This window comes from Acinonyx jubatus, chromosome B1, assembly GCF_027475565.1.
Source record: "Acinonyx jubatus isolate Ajub_Pintada_27869175 chromosome B1, VMU_Ajub_asm_v1.0, whole genome shotgun sequence".
Lineage (NCBI taxonomy): Eukaryota > Metazoa > Chordata > Mammalia > Carnivora > Felidae > Acinonyx > Acinonyx jubatus.
In genome coordinates, this window is record NC_069382.1 from 19,848,029 (window position 1) to 19,870,463 (window position 22,435).

A 22,435-nucleotide genomic window follows, 5' to 3' on the forward strand; every position below is an offset into this window, starting at 1 on the left:
AAAAGGAAATTTATTTAGTTATGGTTTAGAATAAACTAAATGCTGCCAATAAAAACTACTATTTTAAGGTCTATCTAGTTAGGTCTGTCAGTTCTCAAATCTCACCTACCATTCTATACTGATGGAAAATTGAATTTGTAACTGCAACACAATATAGGTCAATTTTGCTAATGTCTTACTGACACACTCAGCCTAAGTTGGACCAGGTATGACCCATTTCAAGTTTTCAGTTACACAGAATCTAGGCATCACTCTATTATTTAGCAACAATTCTGCTATATGTATTTGTGGGTAACGCAGAATTATTGCCCTTAAAGGAATACAGTCATACTTTTATTTTTAAGAGTGCAAATTAACAACTGTTCCTCTGGTGCCTGGATGGCTCAAGCTAGTTAAGCTTTTGGTTTCTGCTCAGGTCATGATCTTGCAGTTCAGGAGTTTGAGCCCCATGTCAGGCTCCACACTGTCGGCATGGATTCACCTCTCCCTCTCTCACTGCCCCTCCCCTGCCCACTTTCTCTCTCAAAATACATAAACTTAAAAAATAATTTTTTTTTAAACTGTTCCCATTTTCAGTTCTCTATTTAAAAAAAGCCTCAGGGCGCCTTGGTGGCTCAGTGGGTTGAGTGTCCGACTTTGGCTCAGGTCATGATCTCACAGCTCGTGGGTTTGAGCCCCGCATCAGGCTCTGTGCCGACAGCTCAGAGCCTGGAGCCTGCTTTGGATTCTGTGTCCCCCTCACTCTCTGCCCCAACCCACTTGCATTCTGTCTCTGTCTCTCTCAAAAAATAAATAAACATTAAAAAGAAATTTTTTTTTAAAGTCTCTAGCTCTTCTAGCTATCAAACTCAGTACCCTTTCTAGAGCAATAGTAGAAACATGGGTAGTTAAATATTCAAGTTCCACAAATATCAGTGACAAGATTCTAAAACAGAGAATTTAAAATATTGAGTGTTTTGATATACTGTGGTTTTAAATAAATACGCAAAGATCATAAAGATTTAATTCACTTTTTGCAAGAGAGGATAAGAATATGCAAAGCAAATGAGGCCTAATGAGAAAACCTCCTACTAACTTATGTCTTAAACCTTAACATCTTCTGGTCTCAATTTCTACAAGTATAAAATAATAATAATGAATACACAACTTCCCTATCCCTCAGACATTTTTAAGTATAAAATTAAAATAAAATAAAATAATAAAATACCAATGTTCTTTTACTAGTTTTAAAATGTCCACATGTGATATTTATTTTAAGTCTCTCTAAGAAATCTCTAAAGGAAAAATCCAGATAAGAAAATAGATTTTAATACACAAACTTCCAATTTATGTACTACAGTCAGCCAGTTAATTTAGAAAATGTTTATCATTTCAAAGATATAAAAACAAAGCATATTCAATGACATCTGTCATACCTCTGTAGGTGATAAAATTTTCATTCTAAATTATATATCACTAAAGATTAAATTATTCACAAATAATGAATTATGCTGAACACATGCTCCACCCCCCTCTCCCGACTCTGGCCCTGCAACAGAGGCAGAAAGTTTTTGCCAGTTTCTCCTCCTGAACTAAAATGCATTTGTTTAAGCTAGAAAATCCTTGATCTCAATCAAGTTTCTCTGATTCCATCTTATTTTCATAGTTCTTTAGGAAGTATCACAGATATCAGTCAAGCTTAGTCTGTGCTAGATCCTTGTTTTTTCTTTAGATTCTCCTACAGATTCACAACAGACTTTTATTTTTCACTTATGTATAGTGTAGGGAACCATTAAAGAATATTTATAATTCTAAATCACAGAGAACCGTATTTAAAGAAAATATATACGATAAAGATCAAAACAGCACTTTGGAATGTTTGTAATTTTCCATGCCTTTTTATTTATCAAGGTCTTTGCATGTCATTGTTTTTGTTTAATGGTGTATTGGCTCATTTTTAAATACAGATGTTGACTAGTGACGAAAAATAAGCAGGTACAGCAGAAGTCACATGTAATACTTAAACACTGTAAATCAAAGCTAGGAAAAAATAACGGTATTCTTGTTTCAAAAAATATCAATGCTTTTAAGCACTTAAGAAATACAAAATAAATAACTTCAAATAAAACACTAAATTGTCAAAAGATTTTCTATTACCCTTATGAATGTGTTGGCTATGTTCTATACAGTAAATGAAAATGAAAACCAGAAAGGCAGCTCATTTTATCACCCAAGAATTATAAATGAAAGCCTTCAGAATTTTATGAAGTCTCTTTCACTTTTACAAGGCAAATGACATATATAACTAAGCTAAATCTAAAAATAATCAGAGCAATAAAACTAAGGATATTTAGGACTAATGGAAAAAAATTAACACAAACTGGACACCAAAACTAAGCAGATTGTTACCTGGCGCTTCATTGCATGCATTTCTGTTAGACTGCTGTAGCACTCTCCTAGCATGTGCTGTAGGAAAGGGCAGACATAAGGATGAACATAAAACGTGTATGAATAGTAAAGACAGGGTCTATAATATGAGTAAGTGAATAAAAAAAAAAAAAAGCAAATTTCTTTAAAATTGTTTGCCTGAACTGAAATGTTATCACAAGATAAGGTTTTTACTTTGTTCTAAAATAATCTTATTAGGGAAAATACAAGAAGATTTGCTATAAACTTATATATAAACAATGTGACTGATGACGACTATCATAATACACTTCTGCCATTCACTCTGAGAAGCATACACATCAAGATGAACTCCCCCAACTCCTTAGGGAGAGGACGGGACAATTAAATACTAGCAGTCCTATGTGCTACACTCTAGTAATCATGTTATCAAAAAGCACTAGCACATGCTATAAAGAATTTCAGGGTAGTGACTAAAACAAAGTGTTTTCAGAGCATGAATATGCAAATACACACAGTGTATATTTACACAATTCAAGCATTTTTTAGTGCAACAAAATTCAATCCTTATATTTTTCTAACAGTAATAAGGTCTGAAGAACTATGACCAAATATCCATTATTTAGGTAACTTAATAGTCCAATTAAGTCTTTCAATTTAATGCCCTTCCCCAACCTCCACTCGTTTACTCTTTGAAGATACCATTATTTGATAAAGACAGTGAAAGGGGATAAAAGTTACAAAATTTTGGTAAAATGCTGGGGTCGTGTCAGTAGAATTGATAGTTTTGCCGAAAGGATCCTAGACTTAGCAGAAGACCAGGACTGAAACTTCCACTATGCAATCTCCTAGCAACAGGACCTTGAGGAAGTCAATCAGTTCAAAACACAAACAAATGTGGTGTTTCTTTTCTGATTACAAAAGCAATAAATACTCATTATGAAAAGTTTAGAAAATACAGAAAAGTTTCAAAATGATAAAATCTCTATTAACATTTTGATGGATTTTCTTCCAGTCTTTTTTCATTGATATTTTTGTTAACATAGTTGGAATCATACCGTTCAGACAACACTAACTACCAGTATTGTTTTCACTTTTTTTTCCCCTTAGCATAGAGAAGTACAATTACGGAGTTAAGGGCGTGACTTTTGAAGCTTTCCAGAAAAACTGTACCAGTTTATGTTACCAGCTCTTTATGACACTGGGAAAAAAACAGGTCTCTCTGACCATGTTTCATCAACTGCAAATGGAAATAAAACCAATTCACAGCATTATGAGGCTCAAATGAGATGAGTAATTTAATTTGTAAATAGTAGAGCATAATACAAATGGTAGCTGCTACTCTAGTTTTTCACCAAGGGTCCTACTGACACCTGAGAAGAGTCTATATTTACTGCCTCCCTCTTCATTTTTCTTTGAGATGTACTCGTTCTTTATAAATTGGGAAAGTACCAGTACTTAATGTAAAACAGTGACAAACACATACAACTCCATTCATTCATTCATTCATTCATTCATTCAATCAACACTAAGTGCCTACCATGTGTCCAGTATCATGGAAACAGTGAAGGTACAAATATGAAAGGTATTACCTGCTGCCAAGGGACTCAAAAAGGTGACAGACACTTAGGTAATTACTATAAAATGTGATACAGGCAACAGAAGAGATTTACACAGGCTACAACAGAAACGAAAAAGGAGAAAGGGAAACATATCTGAGCTTAGATCTGGATACAATTTCAGAGAAATTATGCAGAATTAACATTTTATTTAAGACTCCAGTAAAGAAAAAGGCTTACAAAGAGCAAAAAGGACTCAGGCAGAAAAGACACTTCCTGAGGTGAGAAATGGCATGATAACTATGGGCAAACTTCAGGTCAGTGCCTTGGAAAGAAGAGACAAGTTCAAGGCAGAGGGTGGGCAGAGAAGAGTCTAGAGATGCAAGAAAGAGCCAAATCTCTGCTGGACAGATGTTACATTAAAGCATTTGGACTTTCCCATTAAGTATGGTAAAGCCAAAGATTTTAAGCAAGGAATGATATGATTTTATATCGAATTATTATTCAGAGAAGATTTTCAGAATTTCAAATCAGCTCCAAATTAATGCCAACTATACTTTTTGTTTAGAATTTTATCAAAATGTCGAAAGCTAGTATCGCAATAAAAATATTTCCAGTTTACATCTCTTGATATCAAAAATATATCTACCCTACTTATACAACACCTTCCGCATGACAGAAAATTCCAACAGACCACTTTTCAACTCTAAGATGAAGAAGTCCTTAGATTAAAGCAAACCAAAAAAGAACATACCTGAAGATATTTCTGTAGACCTACTATATTTTATTATTTTTTCCAGCTGCTCATGATTCTTTCTGCTGAATACTTTTGCTTGAACAGGCTCTTCAGTCTGGGCTGAATGTCTGTTCCTACTTTTGCAAGGTTCACATGTGCTAGACATACTGGCACTTTCATACCCTTGAGTAAAAAAAGTGACAACTGTTATCAGTTGCAACTAACTCAAACTGAAAGGGAAATTGATTTCCATAGTGAAATAGTACACGTAACCCAATTTAGAATATATGAAGGCCTGGTATAAATAGACATACAAAATAGTAGAACAATGTCTTGCAATAACCTTTGGAAGCATAGGTAACAATAATATATTCTAACACTTCATTGTCCTTTGATATTTAATGAGTACATCCCAACTCAAACTATATGGCAGGCCTTATATGACCCAAATTCCCTACTAGACTACAAGTTAACAATTTTTCAGTGTTAGGAAATACAAGAAAGAATCCTATCCAGTCTACATAAAATGTCCGTAACAGAGAGAAGAGTAATGGGCACTTGTCAAATATGTGTGCCTTCTTATTATAACTCGTGTGTAACAGGACTTGATTTAAAAGGTCTTACCCACCATAGGTTATCTATATATCCTACTAAATTTTCCTTGCTATATGGCACAAGATAGGACTTCAACTTTATTTTGTTCCATATGGATACTTGGCTATATCTACCCTCTTCCCAATGAAGTAAAATGCAACCTTGGTCAATATATTAAATGTCCCTATTTATTAAGTTCTACTTCTGAGCATTATTTAAATGGCATACGTATTCCAATGCCATTTTCATTCTTTTAGCCACCAAAGTTTTACAGAATGCTTAAATATCTGGTAAGGCAAGTGCTACCTAGCTTCTCTTTTCTTGGCTATTGTTAGACATTTGTCCTTCCATACAAGTGCTGACATTTTTTTTTCTAATTTCAAAAACAGTCCACAGTCCATGAGGATTCAAAATGGAATCACATTAAAAGCATTTCTTAACTTGAGGAGAACTGATATTTAATAATTTTACACATTCTCTTCTAAAAAGTTATGGTTGTTCCATCTTATTTCATGTTCTTCAAAAATATTTACATTTTTATAGATGTAGTACTTTCCTTGTTAAACTTATCCCTAAGGATTTACCCCCCTATAACTTTGGATACTACCACGGGAAGAGTATTTCCCCCCAACTTCCATTCTTCTGTTACTACAACAGCTAAAAATACTTGCACACTTATTTTGTAACCAGCTACTCTACTAATTTATGTTGTTAACTTTAGTAGCTATTTTCCAGTGTCTCTTGGGTTCTCTCAGAAAAATATAAAATGTTTCCATTTATTTATTTAATTATTTAACTTTTTTGTGATAATGCTTTCCAAACAATGCTAGACAATTATGATGGTGGAGAGGGAACCCCTGTTTAATTTCTAATTTTGATACAGATTATCTTTGGAGTATTTTCATTTACAATGTTGTGATTGGCATTAGCTAACAGCCTTCATTATATCAAATATTAAATATCTGTCTTCTTAGGTGCATTTTAATTAAAAATTTTTACCAGGAATGACTTTAAAGTTTATCTATTCTACCACTATGATTATATGACTTCTGTCCTTCAATTTGTTGATATCAAAATTATGTTGACAGATTTCCTGATAATGAATCATGATTACATTTCTGTAATAAACCCTACTGACAACAGTCTAATATTTGTTTTGATTCATGGCAGATTAAATTTGCTAATATTTCACTTTTCAATTTACATTAGTAACTGAGATTGATCTGTTGTTTTCTTTACTGAACTGTTACCTCTCCTTTTCACCTTTCCCTATATTAAAGGTGTCTAATCTGATTCATATGTTGTTCCTGTTGTTTTCGGCAGATAGGACACACCAGTATCTTCTTTTCATCGTGACCAGTTTGAATACAGGACTCCCAAGCTGCAGTACTCTTCTGTCTGTGTATGGGCATTATTTCACTTTTTCCTACTTCTTGTGTTGTCTGATGTCAGTTTGGTCCTTTTTTATCATACAGAACTTGTTCTTCCAGTCTGGAAGCTTAGAAGATGTTTACTTTTTCCTTGGGATTAAGGAATTTTATCAGAATATACATAGGGGTATGTGGATACCTTCCTCCCTTGCCTCCCAGCTGGACAACAGTTAGCTGCATTTCTACTAAATTCAAGAGTAGAATTCAGGGATGCATCACTTACATATTAACACCCAATGCTCATCCCAACAAGTGCAGTCCTTAATGACCCTTGCCCATTTAGCCCATCCCCCCCACCCAACACCCCTCCAGCAACCCAGAGTTTGTTCTATTTAAGAGTCTTATGGTTTGTCCCCTCAATTTTCTAGGCCAATAATTTGGGACTTAATAGCAGTTACCCTCTTTTTTGAATAATCTAAACATTATATGTGAAAACCATTTTTTATAGTTCTATAGAATTTGTTATTAGTTTAATACACTTAAGTGTTTTTAGGATTTTGTTCAAGTGTGTATTTCCTTCAATAACTGTTTTTACTGGATTTTACCTGTTCTATCTAGTGTTCAGCTTCTGTGGCTTCTCTCTAGCTGCTGGTCCCTTTTGCATGCACTGTTACGTTCACTGGACGTCAGGACTCCTATCTACCCTGAAGGCTGGACCCAACTGTAGGTAGCTTCACTGGCATGCAGACAGCAGTTGGAAGCCTCACTCCTACAGTGAGTGAAGCAACATTCTCACCAGCAAGTTGTCAGTCTCCCACCAAGACAGTAAGAGGAAGCTTTTCTACTCAGTCTCCACAGCTGCAAAGGCAATGCTCTCACACAGGCAAGGTAGGGACAATGGCACCTACTTGTTCAGGGACACTCTTTACCATTAGTACCCTGAAGTGGCAAAAGACTGCTATTCTTCGAAAGAAGGAGGGTGTAAGAATAGCAGGAGGTGCACAGAAGCCCATCCTCCAACCGAATCTTCCCCCGGACTACAGAGCTCTGATCTTTGCCCCCAGCATTCTCAGAATGAGACAAGAGAGCCGAAAGCCTTGCTACTTATATGCTCCAGATCACAGTAGCTGCCCTGCTAATAACAAGTTAAGTCCCCCAAATACTGTCGATTTATTCTCTGTAACATCCATTCTGGAATTAACCTTCCCTTTTTATTTTTAAGGCCATCATTCAAGTTAGGACTTTATCATTTCATATTTGGGTTCCTAGTTTCTTCGTTGGTCTCTCAGACTAAAGTCTAGCCACTCTCATTCATTCTGCATGAAACTTACTGGAAAAAGAGCCCTCTTGGTTATTTTTGACCTTCACATAAACAGGTCCAGCAATAAGGGTATACGACTGACAAAAGGAAAAGGTAAAATGGAGAATTAAGGAAGACTACTGAGACTCCAGAGTTCCACTGGCTAGGCCAGCTAGTAGAACACCACCACCACCACATGTTCATTAGCATAAGTGATCTCCCAACCCACCTCATCACTCTTTCCCTTGCCCACAATCTGTGTTACTCAGAATGAGTGGCGACATAGCTAGAAAAAAACCATACTTTTAGCTGTGTCTCCACTTTAGCGACACAGCTCAGCCATGGCACCCTGGAGACCTTGCACATATCCCCAAAGGCGACACAGGTAAGGACTGAACTGCAGCTGAGTCTAAGTCTTGACAGAAGGCCTTATGATCCTCCTGGAGCACAGAATATGAGACCATGGGAGGCTTGTGAGGAACTACTATGTGGCCATTTTTTATTTGCCTCCCCCCACCCCCTCGTAAAGCTGTCATGAAAGTATTTTTTATCTCCTCCTGGGTTCTGATGAAATAGGAGACCTTTCTTTCTCAGGCTCTGGGGACATACCGCCAGACTATAAAGTGGACTGTAGCTGCAGCACGGCACCGGCTCCCCAGTAACGGGTCCTACCACTCATGTTGCAACTGTCATCTGGCTTCTTCTGTTTCAGTGTCCCCTTGTGGCATGTAGAACAAAGAACACAGGGAGCTAGGACTCCCAGATGCTCTCATTTCTATGCCTATGTAAGTAATGAACTCTGTGACTCTAAAAAGGGTTGTTTCTTTGCTGGCCACATCTGTCAGGCCTTGCCCTTCCCAATGCTTGACATGCATTTCAACTCAGTCTTCATCAGTAAACAACAGGAGAGGGAAGAGAAGAAAAATGAAAAGACTCAGGGACAGTTATAGTACATTAACAGTTCAATCTGATTTTCCAAGAACGGGGAAGACCTAGACTATAGGATCCCATGTTTTCTAACAATATCAAAAGAGGGAATGGACCTGCTAGAGAGTAGCCAAATTACAGGTCTGATGCATCCGGCCAGGCAAGAAACATCTAGCACAGCAAGAAATGATGCTCAACTCAAAGTCTGAATTAGGATGGAAGTGTAAAGAATTGTCACCATCACTCAATTTGTACCACCTTACTTCACACGCAGTAATATGTACCTTTACATATAAAGACCTGCTAAAGATGAAAATACATCACCATCATTGCAAACAAAGCTAAGTGAAGATTTAGCATGCTACTGCTGAAAACTGTCCATAAGTGCAAAACACACGAGCAGTTCAGTCTAGTAAATCAGGGACAGTATAACCAGCTGTGCTCTCTCTCAAGACAGCAGCTTAAGTCCCACCACGCTGATTTATTTGTCATACCCTATTTCCTTCCCCAGTTCCTCTCATCTTTCCCTGCCTCATCCTGCCTCTAAACTTTTTTTTTTCATTGTTACTAGTTTGGAATGCCTTCCAATATTTCTCTTCATCTACCTACATTTAAGACAAGTAAATATTCTTTTTTCTAAGAAATCATGGCCATTCCTACCCCATAAAAGAGCACTGGTCTAGCTCAGTGCTTCTCAGACTTTAATGGACATATATTCACATTAAAACATCTGGAATCTTGGGGTGCCTTAATCAGTCGGTTAAGCATCTGACTTCGGCTCAGGTCATGATCTCACGGTTCATGGGTTCAGGCCCCACACTGGGCTCTGTGATGACAGCTCAGAGCCTGGAGTCTGCTTTGGATTCTGTGTCTCCCTCTCTCCATACCCCTCCCTGTTCACTCGCTCGCTCTCTCTCAAAAATAAACATTAAAAAAATTAGAAAAACAAAACAAAACATCTGGAATCTTGCTAACATGCACACTGAAAAACAACGTATACTCATTCGGGTGGTACAAGGTTGTACCCAAGAGCGCATTTTTATAAGCTCCAAGATGATGTTGATGCTGCCTGTCCTTGGTTCACACTTTGAATAGCAAGGGTTTAGCTGACTAATTTGACTTTGCTCCCTATTAGTTTGACTCTACATGTATTAGATTCTGCTATCAAGTCTTTTATTTTTGTGTGTGTGCCTTAAAGTAGGGCTCTCACTGACAGATGGTTTTGAATGCTTGTCAAACAAACGTGTATGTATGTTTCTGGCAAGTATTTTTATACTTAGAAGAGACCACATAGATCAGAATGTCAACCTTTGCCTTGAAGCAAAAAAGCTGAATTGCATATACAAAACCATCAATCCTTAGAATAAGTGGGTTTCAAAAATAGAAATATACCAGCTATTTCTAGGCTTAGGTAGACATGGCCATTAATTGGCTTACGAGTCCCCTAAGAACCTGCTGGCTCAAAGTGAAGTCCACAAACCAAGATCGACAACAAATGGGAACTTGATGGAAATGCAGATCTTTGGGTCCCCACCCAGACAGAATCTATCTGCCTTTAAACAAGATTCCCAAGGGAGAAACAGTAAAGTTTAAGAAGCACTGCCCTAGCACACTCATATTAACCGGCTGAATGAGAAAATGCTAGAAAATAAATGTTCGTGTTTCTTCATTTGTTTGCATGACAAAAAGCATTTTTGTGGGAGCAAGGTAAGAGAGAATAAAACGTTGACTGGGTCACCCAAAGGACCACTCCCTAAAAACGGCCACAGTTCATTATCTATCTACTTAAACACCCTCCAGTGGCACCAAGAGTCATCCTGGAGAAAGCAGCGTCGTTGGATTTCATTCATTTGAATCAGTGACTAATTTGCTACGTAAAATCAGCTCCTCCCAAACCTATATAACTGGGCAAATATTTTCAAGGATGGTAACGTGTGTGCTGAGAAAAATATCATCCCTGTTCAAATTTGCTTGCTTCGCAATCAAATCAGACTCTTCAGATGGGAGTAGCGGTAGGAGGCAAGGACATGAAGGACAGATGATGAACTGAAACGACATAAAGGAGCACCTATTCTTTCTTACATACATAGTTTTCAGCAGAGTTCTCAAGTGTTTCATTAACCATAAGAGGCTAAGAAGAATGCTGTGAATATCTACAAGTGGATTTTTACTACAGGGTTTCCTAGGACCTCCATATCTTTGCATGTATTGTGAGTTTCCAAGAGTTAGCTGTGCACAGTGATTTTTCAAACTTTTCTGATTATATGCCCTCAATACATTGTTCTTAAGCACCAAATACTATCTCCCGAACCCAGAAGAACATCTCAGAGCCACAGCCAAAAAGCATCCCCTGAAAATTTGGAAGGAGCATCCTTTAATATTCCAGATTCTAGAGCTAGACTTGAGTAAAATTTTTAAAAAATCATAGAATATCTATTTTTTTAAAGGGGCTCACAGTTAACACTATAAAAAGAACTTTAATTAGATACTCAATGGCCAAGATTCAATAAACCTAGGTAAATGTTTTACCTTATTAACTAAGGGTAATTTCCTAAAGGACTAAGAGCAAACTTGTTTTAAAAGTGGTTTCATCTATGATATTCAAAGACTGCAATGTAGTTACAGGCCCAAAGTTCTTTAAATGAATCAATCAAGGATGTAACCAGAAAGTGCTGGATGTAGGATAAGATGTACTATTAAAAAAGAGAAACATTAAAACTTGGGCATTTCAGCAGCTTTTAGTAGGGCACGTCAGCAATTTTAATAACCTTCAAGATACGGACAATATCTTCAAAGCTCATAGTAACCATATACACAGGAAATATAAGAAGCTTTAGAAACCACAAAAAAAGAATACCATGTCTTAAAATAGCTACAACATTCAACACTATTTGATAAATTTTATTTAAAAAATTTGTAAAAGTGACTAAAAATTACTTTATTCAAGTAGGTCTAGAATAGTTTATCCATTTAGCTATAATGAAATTAAGTATGTCAACATGCCAGAATAAAGTTAACATTTACACTGATTGATACTCAACAAATTTTAATACTTACCAATATTTTTAACTCTGCTTTTCAGCTGGGTAGAATGCCTTTTCTTATTCTTTGACTTGGGAGTTTTATCTTTAGATGCCAGGCTGGCCTGTGCAGATGCTTTTCTTGCCTTGAATGTTTTAGTTACTGTTGTTGGATCTACTGGATCAGGCATACTGCTAAAGCTTTCTAAAGACTCTTCATCAAACTGGCGTCTTCTCCGGCTGGTATCTAACTGATTTTTGCGATTACTATTTGTAGTTTTCTCTACAGGCACTGGAAATCCAGTCTTGATAAATGGTTTTTCTACTTCACCTTCCTGGTCATATAACCATGGTGTCCTACTGTTTTCCACCTCCTCTTCGGGCTGTTTTTGATTCCTTATCAATGAAAAGAAGTTTTTATAGGTACAACAGATTCCTATGTTTACTGGAAAACTGTAGATACAGTTTACTAGATTTAGGTAGATAAATACATCAACAGAATATAAAAACATTTTTACAGAAATAAACTAAATACGCAAGTATTATGAATGCTAATGTGCTAAATTACTTTGAACTTTAATATTACATCCTTCTCATTAAACCATTTTCATTGGCAAAAGTTCCAAACAAAAGATCTAGCATTCATGAAGCAAAAGAGTGGGCAAGAAAAATAAAAAGGGCACCTGGGTGGCTGAACTGGTTAAGCATCTGACTTCAGCTGAGATCATGATCTCAAGGTTTGTGAGTTCAAGTCCCACATCATGCTTTGGGTGAGCATAAGTCCCGGAGTTCCCTTCAAGTGAGCCCCGCCCCTTTATTTCTCTCTCTCTCTCTCTCCCCTCTTCCCACCTCACCCCTCATGGGATTCTCTCTTTCTCTCTCTCTCTCTCTCCCTACCCCTCATGGGATTCTCTCTTCTCTCTCTGCCCCTCGCTCACTTGTACCCTCTCTCTCAAAATCAGTAAATTAAAAATAAAAATAAAAATAAAAAAAGGATGGGACATACAAGGAAAAACCAAAACACATGCAGGAACAGCTGAGAAAGAGCTGTGTGTAACAGAGGGTTTGGGAACACACACAGATCTGTTGTCACCTAAAGCGGTTCAGAAAGAACTGGAATTTGGTGAAAACAATTGTCCATGCAACTGGTAATTTACTCCTCCACACATATAGTTTAGTTCTAATGGTGTGCTAAACACTGATATCCTTTAATATATTCATAGGTATTCACTGATCATCTAAGTTTTAAAAAAATATGTATGTCTACAGGATTTCTCAGAAATTTTAACATGCCAATGTGCTTGATATTATAAATGTCTTAGAGGAAAACATAGTCAGCAAGATGTCCAAAACTTTTTATCATAGAACCTGACACGAACAGCGTTCCGAAGAATGTGATTTGGGAGACTGAACTATAGGATTCAACTTAAGACAAAAGTTAGCAAACCTATATTCTACAGGTCAAATTCAGCCTGCTGCCTGTTTTTGGATGGCCTGGGAGCTAAACTGATTCTTATATTCTTACATGGTTGAAAAAATATCAAGAGAAACAGTTTGTGACACAAATTATATGAAATTCATATTTCAGCACCCACAAAGTGTTACTGGAGCACAGTCACTTGTTCATATTGTTTCTGGCTGCTTTTGTGCAAAAATGGCAGAAATAAATGGCTATGACAGGCACTATATGGTCTGCAGTATTTATTATCAAGCCCTTTAAGGTAGGAAAAGTTTTCTGACCCCAGCTCAGGACTACAATGTTTCATGTGACCTCTTGTTATCTCCAGCCATTTAATTCAGGGAACCTACCTAATAATAGTTGAGATTTTGGGGAGGTCTAATCTGAAGTAGGTCAAATATCTCAAGTAATACTAGATATCCAGATCCATCCTTTTTTACTATCAATTATGTACAAAATATGGATAGCAATGAAGTAAAGACCTTCCAATAGTAAAGCTATTCACTAAAGCTTTGAATAAGTGTTTATTGCTTATGATGGAAATTCATTCAACCATCATTTCTGAATGGCAACTATGCCCTAAACACTGTTAGGCCTCTGACGAGGGAGTATTTTAAAGAGCAATAAGGCGTTTAATGGGAAAAAATGGTTAGCAGAGCTAAGAAAAAGTCAGGAAGGTCAACCATAGGATTCCCAGAGTCTAATAAACAGTTGAATTCTAAGAGTTTTTGTGTCATCACGTAAGAAAATCTATGATTTAATAATTAAAGTGTCAAAATGTTTATTTAAGAGCCCAAGACATGCCCAATCCATAACTAAAAAGTAATGTGAATTCTGTATTTGTAAAGGGCTAGGAAAGACAAAATCAAAGAGATACTTCTTACAGAAGAAATACTACAATGAACTGACGTCTAAGTTTTCATCCTTCTAAAAAGTTTTTTCTGAAATAAATAAGAGTAACAATAAAAAGGCTATTTTTACCAGCTGGCTATCAAAACCATTTTCCAGATTAACACACACATGAAAAAAAGCTATAAAAATATTAAATGATTAATCGGACTCAAACCAAGTAGTCTTTTATACTATTTGAGTCAAAAGTTTTATTTGGGAAGACTATTCTATTAAAAAATATTAACAGTGAGAAAAAAGTATATGTATAACACTGAGAAACAGAAAAAGATATCCTGACTCTGACTGATACCATATTTCACTGATCTAATAGTACACTCCACATCACATTTAGATAGGCCTTAAGAATTTACTCTAATCAGGAGCTATGAATCAAGGAGCCATCACTTTATAACTATCGTCTAGAAGTTAATATTAGTTTCTAGCCCTAAAGTGAACTTAAAGACAGAGAGCAAACCTGGGCAAAACACACTGTATGGGTCACATCTTCTCCTTCCAAAATGAACTGCACAAGACACTCTGATCAAAACTGTGATACCAGGGTTAGCAGTAGGTGTATGCCCGAGAGGTACCTGATCAGATTATCAGTTTCACATTCCCAACGCTATCAAGCCGAACAATAGAAGCAGCCTGCCTAATTATGTTTTCAAATTATGTATAATTAGATGTAATCACAAAAGTGACATTTAAGAATATAATGGATTATGTTCACAATTAAGTACCTTTGTTTTTCTGCTCCAATAGAAGAATTGCTTTCAAAAGGTTTTGGAAAAGCCATATATTCTGTTTTCCCTGAAGAATTCTGGGCTAATGGTTGCTGTTGTTCAGTGGGTGTCGAAATATTCTGAGAAAAATCTCCAAAATTAGAAGGAAATAAAGGGCTGAAATTCATACCTAATAAATAAAAGCAATGGATAAGACAACAACAAAGTGCCTGAAGACCTAAATATAAAATTAAAAGACAGTTTTAATTAAATGTGCCACTGAAATCCACCAAAACAAAAAACTATTAAATACATTAGCATTCATTTGTTCAATCACTGTTTACATAGCTCAGTCCACTAGGTTTTCCACATTGGTGATACAAAAATGGATAATGATCCTCACCCTTCAGAGTTAAAAGTTAGATGTAACAGTACCTGACCTTTATCAAATGACCGGATACTGGACTCTACTGTAGGCATTTACCCGTCACTTTGTTTAATGCTCAAAACAACGCCATGACACAGGTATCGTATTAATTTTACCAGGGAGAAAATCGGCTCAGAGATTAAACAGCTAGTAAATGCAAGAGCAGTTCAGATCTCAGGTCTGCACAACTCCAAAGCGTTTATTCTTTCCACTCTAATTTAACTGGGAAAACAGACCAAAACTAACCCTTTACCATACAGTGCCATATCAGATGTATTTGAGGGGGCTACTAACAACTCGGGGAGAGAAAGGGGTGAGAAAAGTCTTCACAAAATTACTTTGTGAAGAATGAATAGTCTTCGCCCAGAGCTGACACTGGTATGAAGTATATTTCTGCAAAGGAATTACATGTGCAATTATTTATATTATGTTACTTAAAAATCTACTCAAAAAAACGTTTGTTGCCAATATTTATACCCAAGAACTAAAGTGCTTGTTAAATTTGTTAATGCCACTGCTTTTATAATCTTGCTAAGAAAATGCACTGCTCTTTTTATTTATATTCACAGAGCCATCCAGCTCTCCAAACCCTTTTCTCCTCCTATATTCCCTGGCAAACACCTTCAACTCCATTTCCTTCATGACACACTACATCTAACTGATCACCTAATGTATTCTACCTCTAGAATTCTTCTGAATTGCTCCTAGTCCTGTACCCCTCCTGCCAATGCCTTGGACCAAGCCATCATTCTTTCTCTAATATTACTGCAGCAGCATTCAATTTTCTCTTCACCAGCAATATTCTTAGCTCCTCTCTCAAAACTCTGCAACACTATCACTAGTATAATATTCCTAAAATAGAAATCTCATGCTAACCCCCTGCTCAAAATCCTTCAATGGCCCTTCGGGTTGGCCATGGAAAGTCTAAGCTTCTTTGCACAGTACAGAAGGCCTTTGCTGCTCTCCAGCCACATCAATTACTCTTCCCCTGTGATGGCCTTAAACACTAGCCAAACTTAATCATTTCTAAATTCTCCACATGATCTACTGTTTCACTGCTTTGTAACTCTACGTGTCACACTGATTAGAAAGCCCTTTCCTCTCTCATCTCCCTGGAAATAAATTGTGTTCATTCTTTAAATAATATGCTTTCTGGAAGAAAAAAAAAAAAAAAAAAGAAACCTGCTGACAATTTTTTGCCCCAACAAAGAGCAGACCCCTCACCTCACTTGCATCACTGCTACAGCACCCACAGCATTGTGCTGAGCACCTGACACCCTGAGCTTCCTCACTAGACTCTAAATTTCTTTAAACATTAGTTCTACCCTTCTGAATCCCAGTCACTTATTTGGCATCTGAAATGTAACGGGTGCAGAAAAAAGGTCTGAATAAAAGCCTAAGCTAAATAAATTAAATCTAAGCCTAAGCTAAGCTTCTGTCTAGTTGTGAATCTCCCTACTAAGACATGCAGCTCCTCTAGAAGAATGCTGCTTTAGTCATCTTTACTCCCCTCATGCTCTACGCAGTGCCTGGTGTGTTGCAGTCATGGGAGAGGATCATTCCCTTTCTCCTTGATAAATGGTTGCTGAATAATTCAAAGGTGTAAGACTAAGCAATCTTCATATGCAGTTTGCTTAATTTCATTAGCAACCATTTTAAGTTTTTCTTTGCAACATCAGAAGGGACAGATAAAAACCCATGCAAGAGACAAACAGTATTCCCGAGCACTTTGCATTTATTTTCAAGTTTTCAGTCACTTACCCGGTGCAAACGATGAAAAATTAGTAAACCCAGGTAGGTTAAACAGATTTACAGGCTGTGAGGGAAAGCTGAAAGGACAAAATAAACTGGGAGAAGAGGTGTGAGATGCACCACTGCTTCTTTCCTGGCTTCCGGGTTTTTCTGGGTGCTGAGTTTGTTGGCGCATAAGTTCATTTAGCATTTGTTTCAACCTGTAAATATTTAAGAAGTCAGTTAACTTCTAAGTCAGTTATATTATCTTCTGTTTAAAGTAGGTTTAAAGAAAATACATGTAAAAAGTGATTCAAAACATACAATAGAAATGGCCTGTTTTGAGAGTGACAGCAAACATCTGCTTGTCCTGCAGGCTTACTTCAGTAACTGGGCCTTTGGAACAAGAAGTGCACTTGTCACTTCGATCAGACAGTAAGCAGAACTCTAAGAAATTGACAGATTTTTGATGCTGGAAGCTTCACAGAGGTAGAATTTACATAGCATATAACTCACCTAATAGAAGCATAAAGTTGAATCCTACAAATTTTTAAAACCAAAAGTCTATGGTATTAAAAGGGAACATTGGGCAAGTCACTGTTTATAAAATCCTCAGGAATTGAAAATGTAGGAGTATCCAATTTTGCTCCTGCCCTTTTCTCCCAGAAGATAACTAGAAAACCCCTGCTCAGTTTTAGCATTTTCCATACAGATCTACTGCTTCTAATCACAGATTACCTTTGCACGTTATTCTGTTGCCACGTCAGCTGAGTATAGCACTGGTTCAACTGGTGCATTATAAGGTGTACTTGAGGAGACGCAACATTGCTGGGCATGACACTGTAGGGACCCGTGAGAAGAGTTTGTAGCAGACAAGATAATGTCTGTGGAAAGAAAAAATGTCCTAACAGTTACTGATGACTTGAGAAAAAATGGGCAACGGTTTAGAAGCAAGGTATAAAAAATTTACTTTTGTAGTAAAACTTTACCTGCTGGTCTTGCATCAAAGTCTGACAAATATTGACACTGAAATCCAGTTGTTTCTTTAGCTGATTGATTTGTTCTTGCCATTGTTCTTTCTCCTCCACATAAGAGAGTTCCGACACCCAACGAAGGTTTTCTTGGCGCTGCATGCTGATATTCTGCTGTCTTGTCTTGGCTAAAGGACGATAATTTCCATCTGCTGAAAAAGGGCGACTGTTCTTCCACCTAACACAGATTTAAAGCATCAGGTCATCGTATGTAATTACTTGGTTTTTAAAATCTGGCAAAAAACTCCTGATACTGTGGTTCACAGAGCAGTATTTTCTTAAGATCAAAGTTTAAGTTCAAAGGACTCAAAAAGTATAGAAAATGAGGGGGAGGTTGAGGGAGGGAGAAAGGGAATGCCAGATTTCTAGCCTTGTGCAATTATCATTTGTAAGTTTTTTTCACTCTTTTTTTACTTAGGTTTTACACAGAAGTGTCCATAGAATCCTGTACTCTGCAAAATGAACATTTTATTACAAGCATGTTTCCACTCTTCATGCTTTAAACTTAGCCACATGACATTCCATCAAGTGGAACTACTTAACCATCTTTTATTCACGAAACATATTTTACTGTTAGAAATAACAATGTAATGGATATTTTGTTGACAGGCCTTTGTCACCATCGATGATTTTTAGTTTTGCTTAATTCCCCCAAACAGGAGCAAAGATCAAAGCTTATGAATCTTGATCCAGTCTAGTTGGGATCTACCTTGGCAAAACTCTCACGGTACAATAAAAAATGTATTTGGTCTTTATCCCAGGTGCCTGGCATAGAGCTCCCAAACCCTAGGCATCTCCTGAGAGGTAGAAGGTCTTTGCTACTCATTCAACCATAGCTAATGACTCTTGGCAGGCACTAGATAGTTTCATGATATGGGCAAGTCACTAAAAAATCAACTAGGTGTTTACAGGGTTGGAACTTTCAGCCCCATCTTCAACTTTGAGAGACAGGAGGGGCTAAAGATTGAGTTTAATCAGCAATGGCCAATGATTTAATCAATTGTGCCTATGTGATGAAACTGCCACAAAAAACCCTTAACAGCTGCTTAGAAGAGCTGCTTTGAAGTGCGGGGAAGGTGGCGCACCCAGAGGACATGTAAGTTCTGACCCCATGCCCCACCCATTCCTTGCCCTCTTTCATTTGGCTTTTCCTGACTTGCACCGTTTATAACAGGCAAGTAAATGTGCTTTTCTGAGTTCATGAGTTGTTCCAGCAAATTATGAAACCTAAATAGGGCTTGTGGGAACCCCCAAATTTTTAGCAAAGTCAGACAGAAGTGTGAGCACGTGGAGACTTGGGATTACAACTGGCATCTGAAATGAGGGCAATCTTGTGGGACTGAGCCCTTGACTTGTGGCATCTGCCCTAATTCTAAGTAGTTAGTGTCAGAAATGAATTGAATTGTAAGAACACCACGCTGGTTCAGAGAATCATAGAAGCACTTAGTGTCACAAAGATGTGAAACATCAGGAATTAAGCCAAAAGTTAAAACGGTGAAACTAACCTATTCTTAGTTTCCTTTACATTGTAAGAGTTTTGATTCACACTGTTAGGAGGATACATTGAAAAGTTATCATTGGAACTGGCATCTTGCTCTTCTTCTTCCTCCTCTTCATCTGTCCGAACAATTCCTTCAGAAAGGTAACCATCTTCATCTCCTTCTTCATCTAGTGCACACTGAGTAGAACCTCCCCAAGTTGCCATTGTTCTAGAGATTAAGAGACAAAAAGTAAGAGATCATTCTAGAGATTAGCTAAATACGTTACCATCTACTATGTGCCACACATTGTACCATATGTGTACATATACATATGTATACTTATACATAAGCATAGATGTACTGATCTATACAATTTCACTTAATCATAGTAATAAAATGGATGGTACTCTTTCCACTGCTGTTATACAGAATATGTTTACTCTGCCTTCCACAAAACAATCCTTCAAATAAATTAAAATAGTAATCATAACCCCCTGAACATTCTTCCTAAACGCCCTTCAATTTTTAACTTGTCCTTGAGTGACAGTTTTCTAGATCAGAGCTGTCGAAAAGAACTTTCGGCAAGAGTAGTAATGATCTATGTACGTGGATCCAATACAGTAAACACTAGGTACACATGGCTAATGAGCATTTAAAATGTGGCCGGTGTGACTGAGAAATTGAGCTATTTTTTTTTTTAATTAAAAAAAAATTTTTTTAAACATTTATTCATTTTTGAAAGACAGAGAGAGCACAAACAGGGGAGGGCTAGAGAGAGAGGGAGACAGAGAATCCGAAGCAGCTCCAGGCTCCAAGCTGTCAGCACAGAGCCTAACGCAGGGCTCGAACTCACAGACCGCGAGATCATGACCTGAGCTGAAGTTGGCCACTTAACCGACTAAGCCACCCAGGCGCCCTTAATTTTTTTTTAATTTTAATAGGTATAGGCAATGCAGCAGCTGCCATACTGGAAAGCACAACTCTATATGTACTTTTTAATTTAAGTTTACTTATTTAGTTAGAGACAGAGAGAGAGAGAGAGAGGGAAACGCACACAGGGGAGGGTCAGAGAGAGAGGGTGAGAGGCAGAATTCCAAGCAGGCTCTGCATTGTCAGCCCAGAGCACCACACGGAGCTCGAACTCATGAACCATGAGATTATGACCTGAGTGGAGATCAAGAATCAGATGCTTAACCAACTGAGCCACTCAAGCGCCCTAGAAAGCACAATTCTAGAGCCGTGGTTCCCAAACCTAGATGTTCATCAAAACTATCTAACTTTTCTGAAGTTTAGATGTGTGTTACTCACTCAGAACAGAAAAAAAAACACTGTAGGTATAATTTGATAAATAAAGTACAGTTTGGGACTTCAAAATAGTTTTCCTATTTCCAAAATAGTATTCCTATTTCCTATTTTCCTATTTCCTATTTCCTCTTAGTTCTTCTAAGAGGAAGAGAATAAGGTTTGATGCAATGTTCCAGAAATGCCATCTGAGGATATCAAAAGGTTAGGTCCCAACGAACTTGAATTTCAAAATGCTAGCTCTGAGGGGCACCTGGGTGGCTCAGTCAGTTAAGCATCTGACTCTTGGTTTCAGCTCCAGTCGTGATCTTGTGGTTCCTGAGTTTGAGCTCTGTGTGGGGCTCCACTCTGTGCAGAGCCTTCTTGGAATTCTCTCTCTCCCTGTCTCTACCCAGCCCCTGCTCGCTCTCAAAAAATATATATGTATGTATAATAATAAAATAAATTTAAAAATAAATAAATTTAAAAATAAATAAATAGAAAATGTTGACTCTGAATACTCCTATATAGATAACTAACCAAATTACAGATGGCCAATTTTTAAGAAATATTCTAAATATGGAGATTTCAAATGTAAACCCTAAAATCTAAATGTTTCATGTAATAAAACATTTCCTAACTAATCATTAGGAAATTTACAGACAGGAGATTTTTAAGAAAAAACGTGCTCATTTCTGGCCTGATAGGTAAGTACTATAAAGTAACAAACATTTCGCTTTTTTAAGCTTAAAACATAACTAAGAAAATACGGCTTATATACTCAAGAAAATCTGTATCACCATTTGATCAAGTGCCTTAGTTATTAAAAAAAAAAAAAAAAAAAGAGGTGATGCTATGAGAAGTTAGAAAAGGAAACAGCTGGATTTAGTTAAATTGAACCACTAAGGTGATGCTCAAACACTAGCCTCCAGGAAACAGCAGATGTGTGCTGAGAGGGGAAATGAAGCTGCCCATCCTACATGCCTTAGGTAGGTAATGTTAAGAAAAAGACTGAAACATCACTTACTTTTCCGTTCTACTCTGCTGAGGCGTACACAGGTTCTCAGATCCATCACTTCTCAATGAAATAGCCACTGGAGATGTAGTTTCAGCTAGACCTTGCCTCCTCTGATGTTCAGCCATCAGAGCTTCAAGCTGCTTTCTTCTCTGTCTTAGCTCTTCCCTTAACATCTCATGTCTTCGCATCTCTGACCACAGCTGTTATTTTAAGTCAGTCAAGTTAGTATAATATACTTGGATTTGTTTTGGCCTTAAAGAATATAAGACAAAGAGTTCTGTTCTCCCTCTATCCTTTTTACACTAAGATATCCACAGTTAAAATAATATTTTTGTGATGAGAAAAAACGAGGCAATCAATTCTTAATAAAAACAAGTAGTAGCCAAATACACTGCGTCAACTATTTAGAGAAAGTTATGTTTTCTACAAATCACACACAAACAAAAAGGAAAAGAATAGGTCTTTCTAACAGAAATGATTAGTGTTCATTGTAACTACCCCTT

The 22,435-nt window shown here is 37.1% G+C and overlaps 1 protein-coding gene across 26 annotated transcripts in view; it reads right to left on the minus strand.

The window, feature by feature from the left end:
• PCM1 (pericentriolar material 1) overlaps positions 1 to 22,435 on the minus strand; it is an 82,942-nt gene that overhangs the window by 25,398 nt on the left and 35,109 nt on the right. For 18 of the 26 annotated variants that reach the window (XM_027077209.2, XM_027077204.2, XM_053216336.1 and 15 more), the window contains 9 exons: positions 21,942 to 22,132; positions 19,658 to 19,861; positions 18,111 to 18,330; positions 17,860 to 18,005; positions 17,152 to 17,342; positions 14,982 to 15,153; positions 11,929 to 12,287; positions 4,699 to 4,863; positions 2,389 to 2,445 (listed from right to left, as the gene is read on the minus strand). In XM_027077209.2, the coding sequence (XP_026933010.2) occupies positions 2,389 to 2,445; positions 4,699 to 4,863; positions 11,929 to 12,287; positions 14,982 to 15,153; positions 17,152 to 17,342; positions 17,860 to 18,005; positions 18,111 to 18,330; positions 19,658 to 19,861; positions 21,942 to 22,132 (1,705 nt within the window). The remainder of the gene's footprint in view (positions 1 to 2,388; positions 2,446 to 4,698; positions 4,864 to 11,928; positions 12,288 to 14,981; positions 15,154 to 17,151; positions 17,343 to 17,859; positions 18,006 to 18,110; positions 18,331 to 19,657; positions 19,862 to 21,941; positions 22,133 to 22,435) is intronic. The other 8 variants (XM_027077211.2, XM_027077222.2, XM_027077224.2 and 5 more) reach the window with 3 other exon arrangements.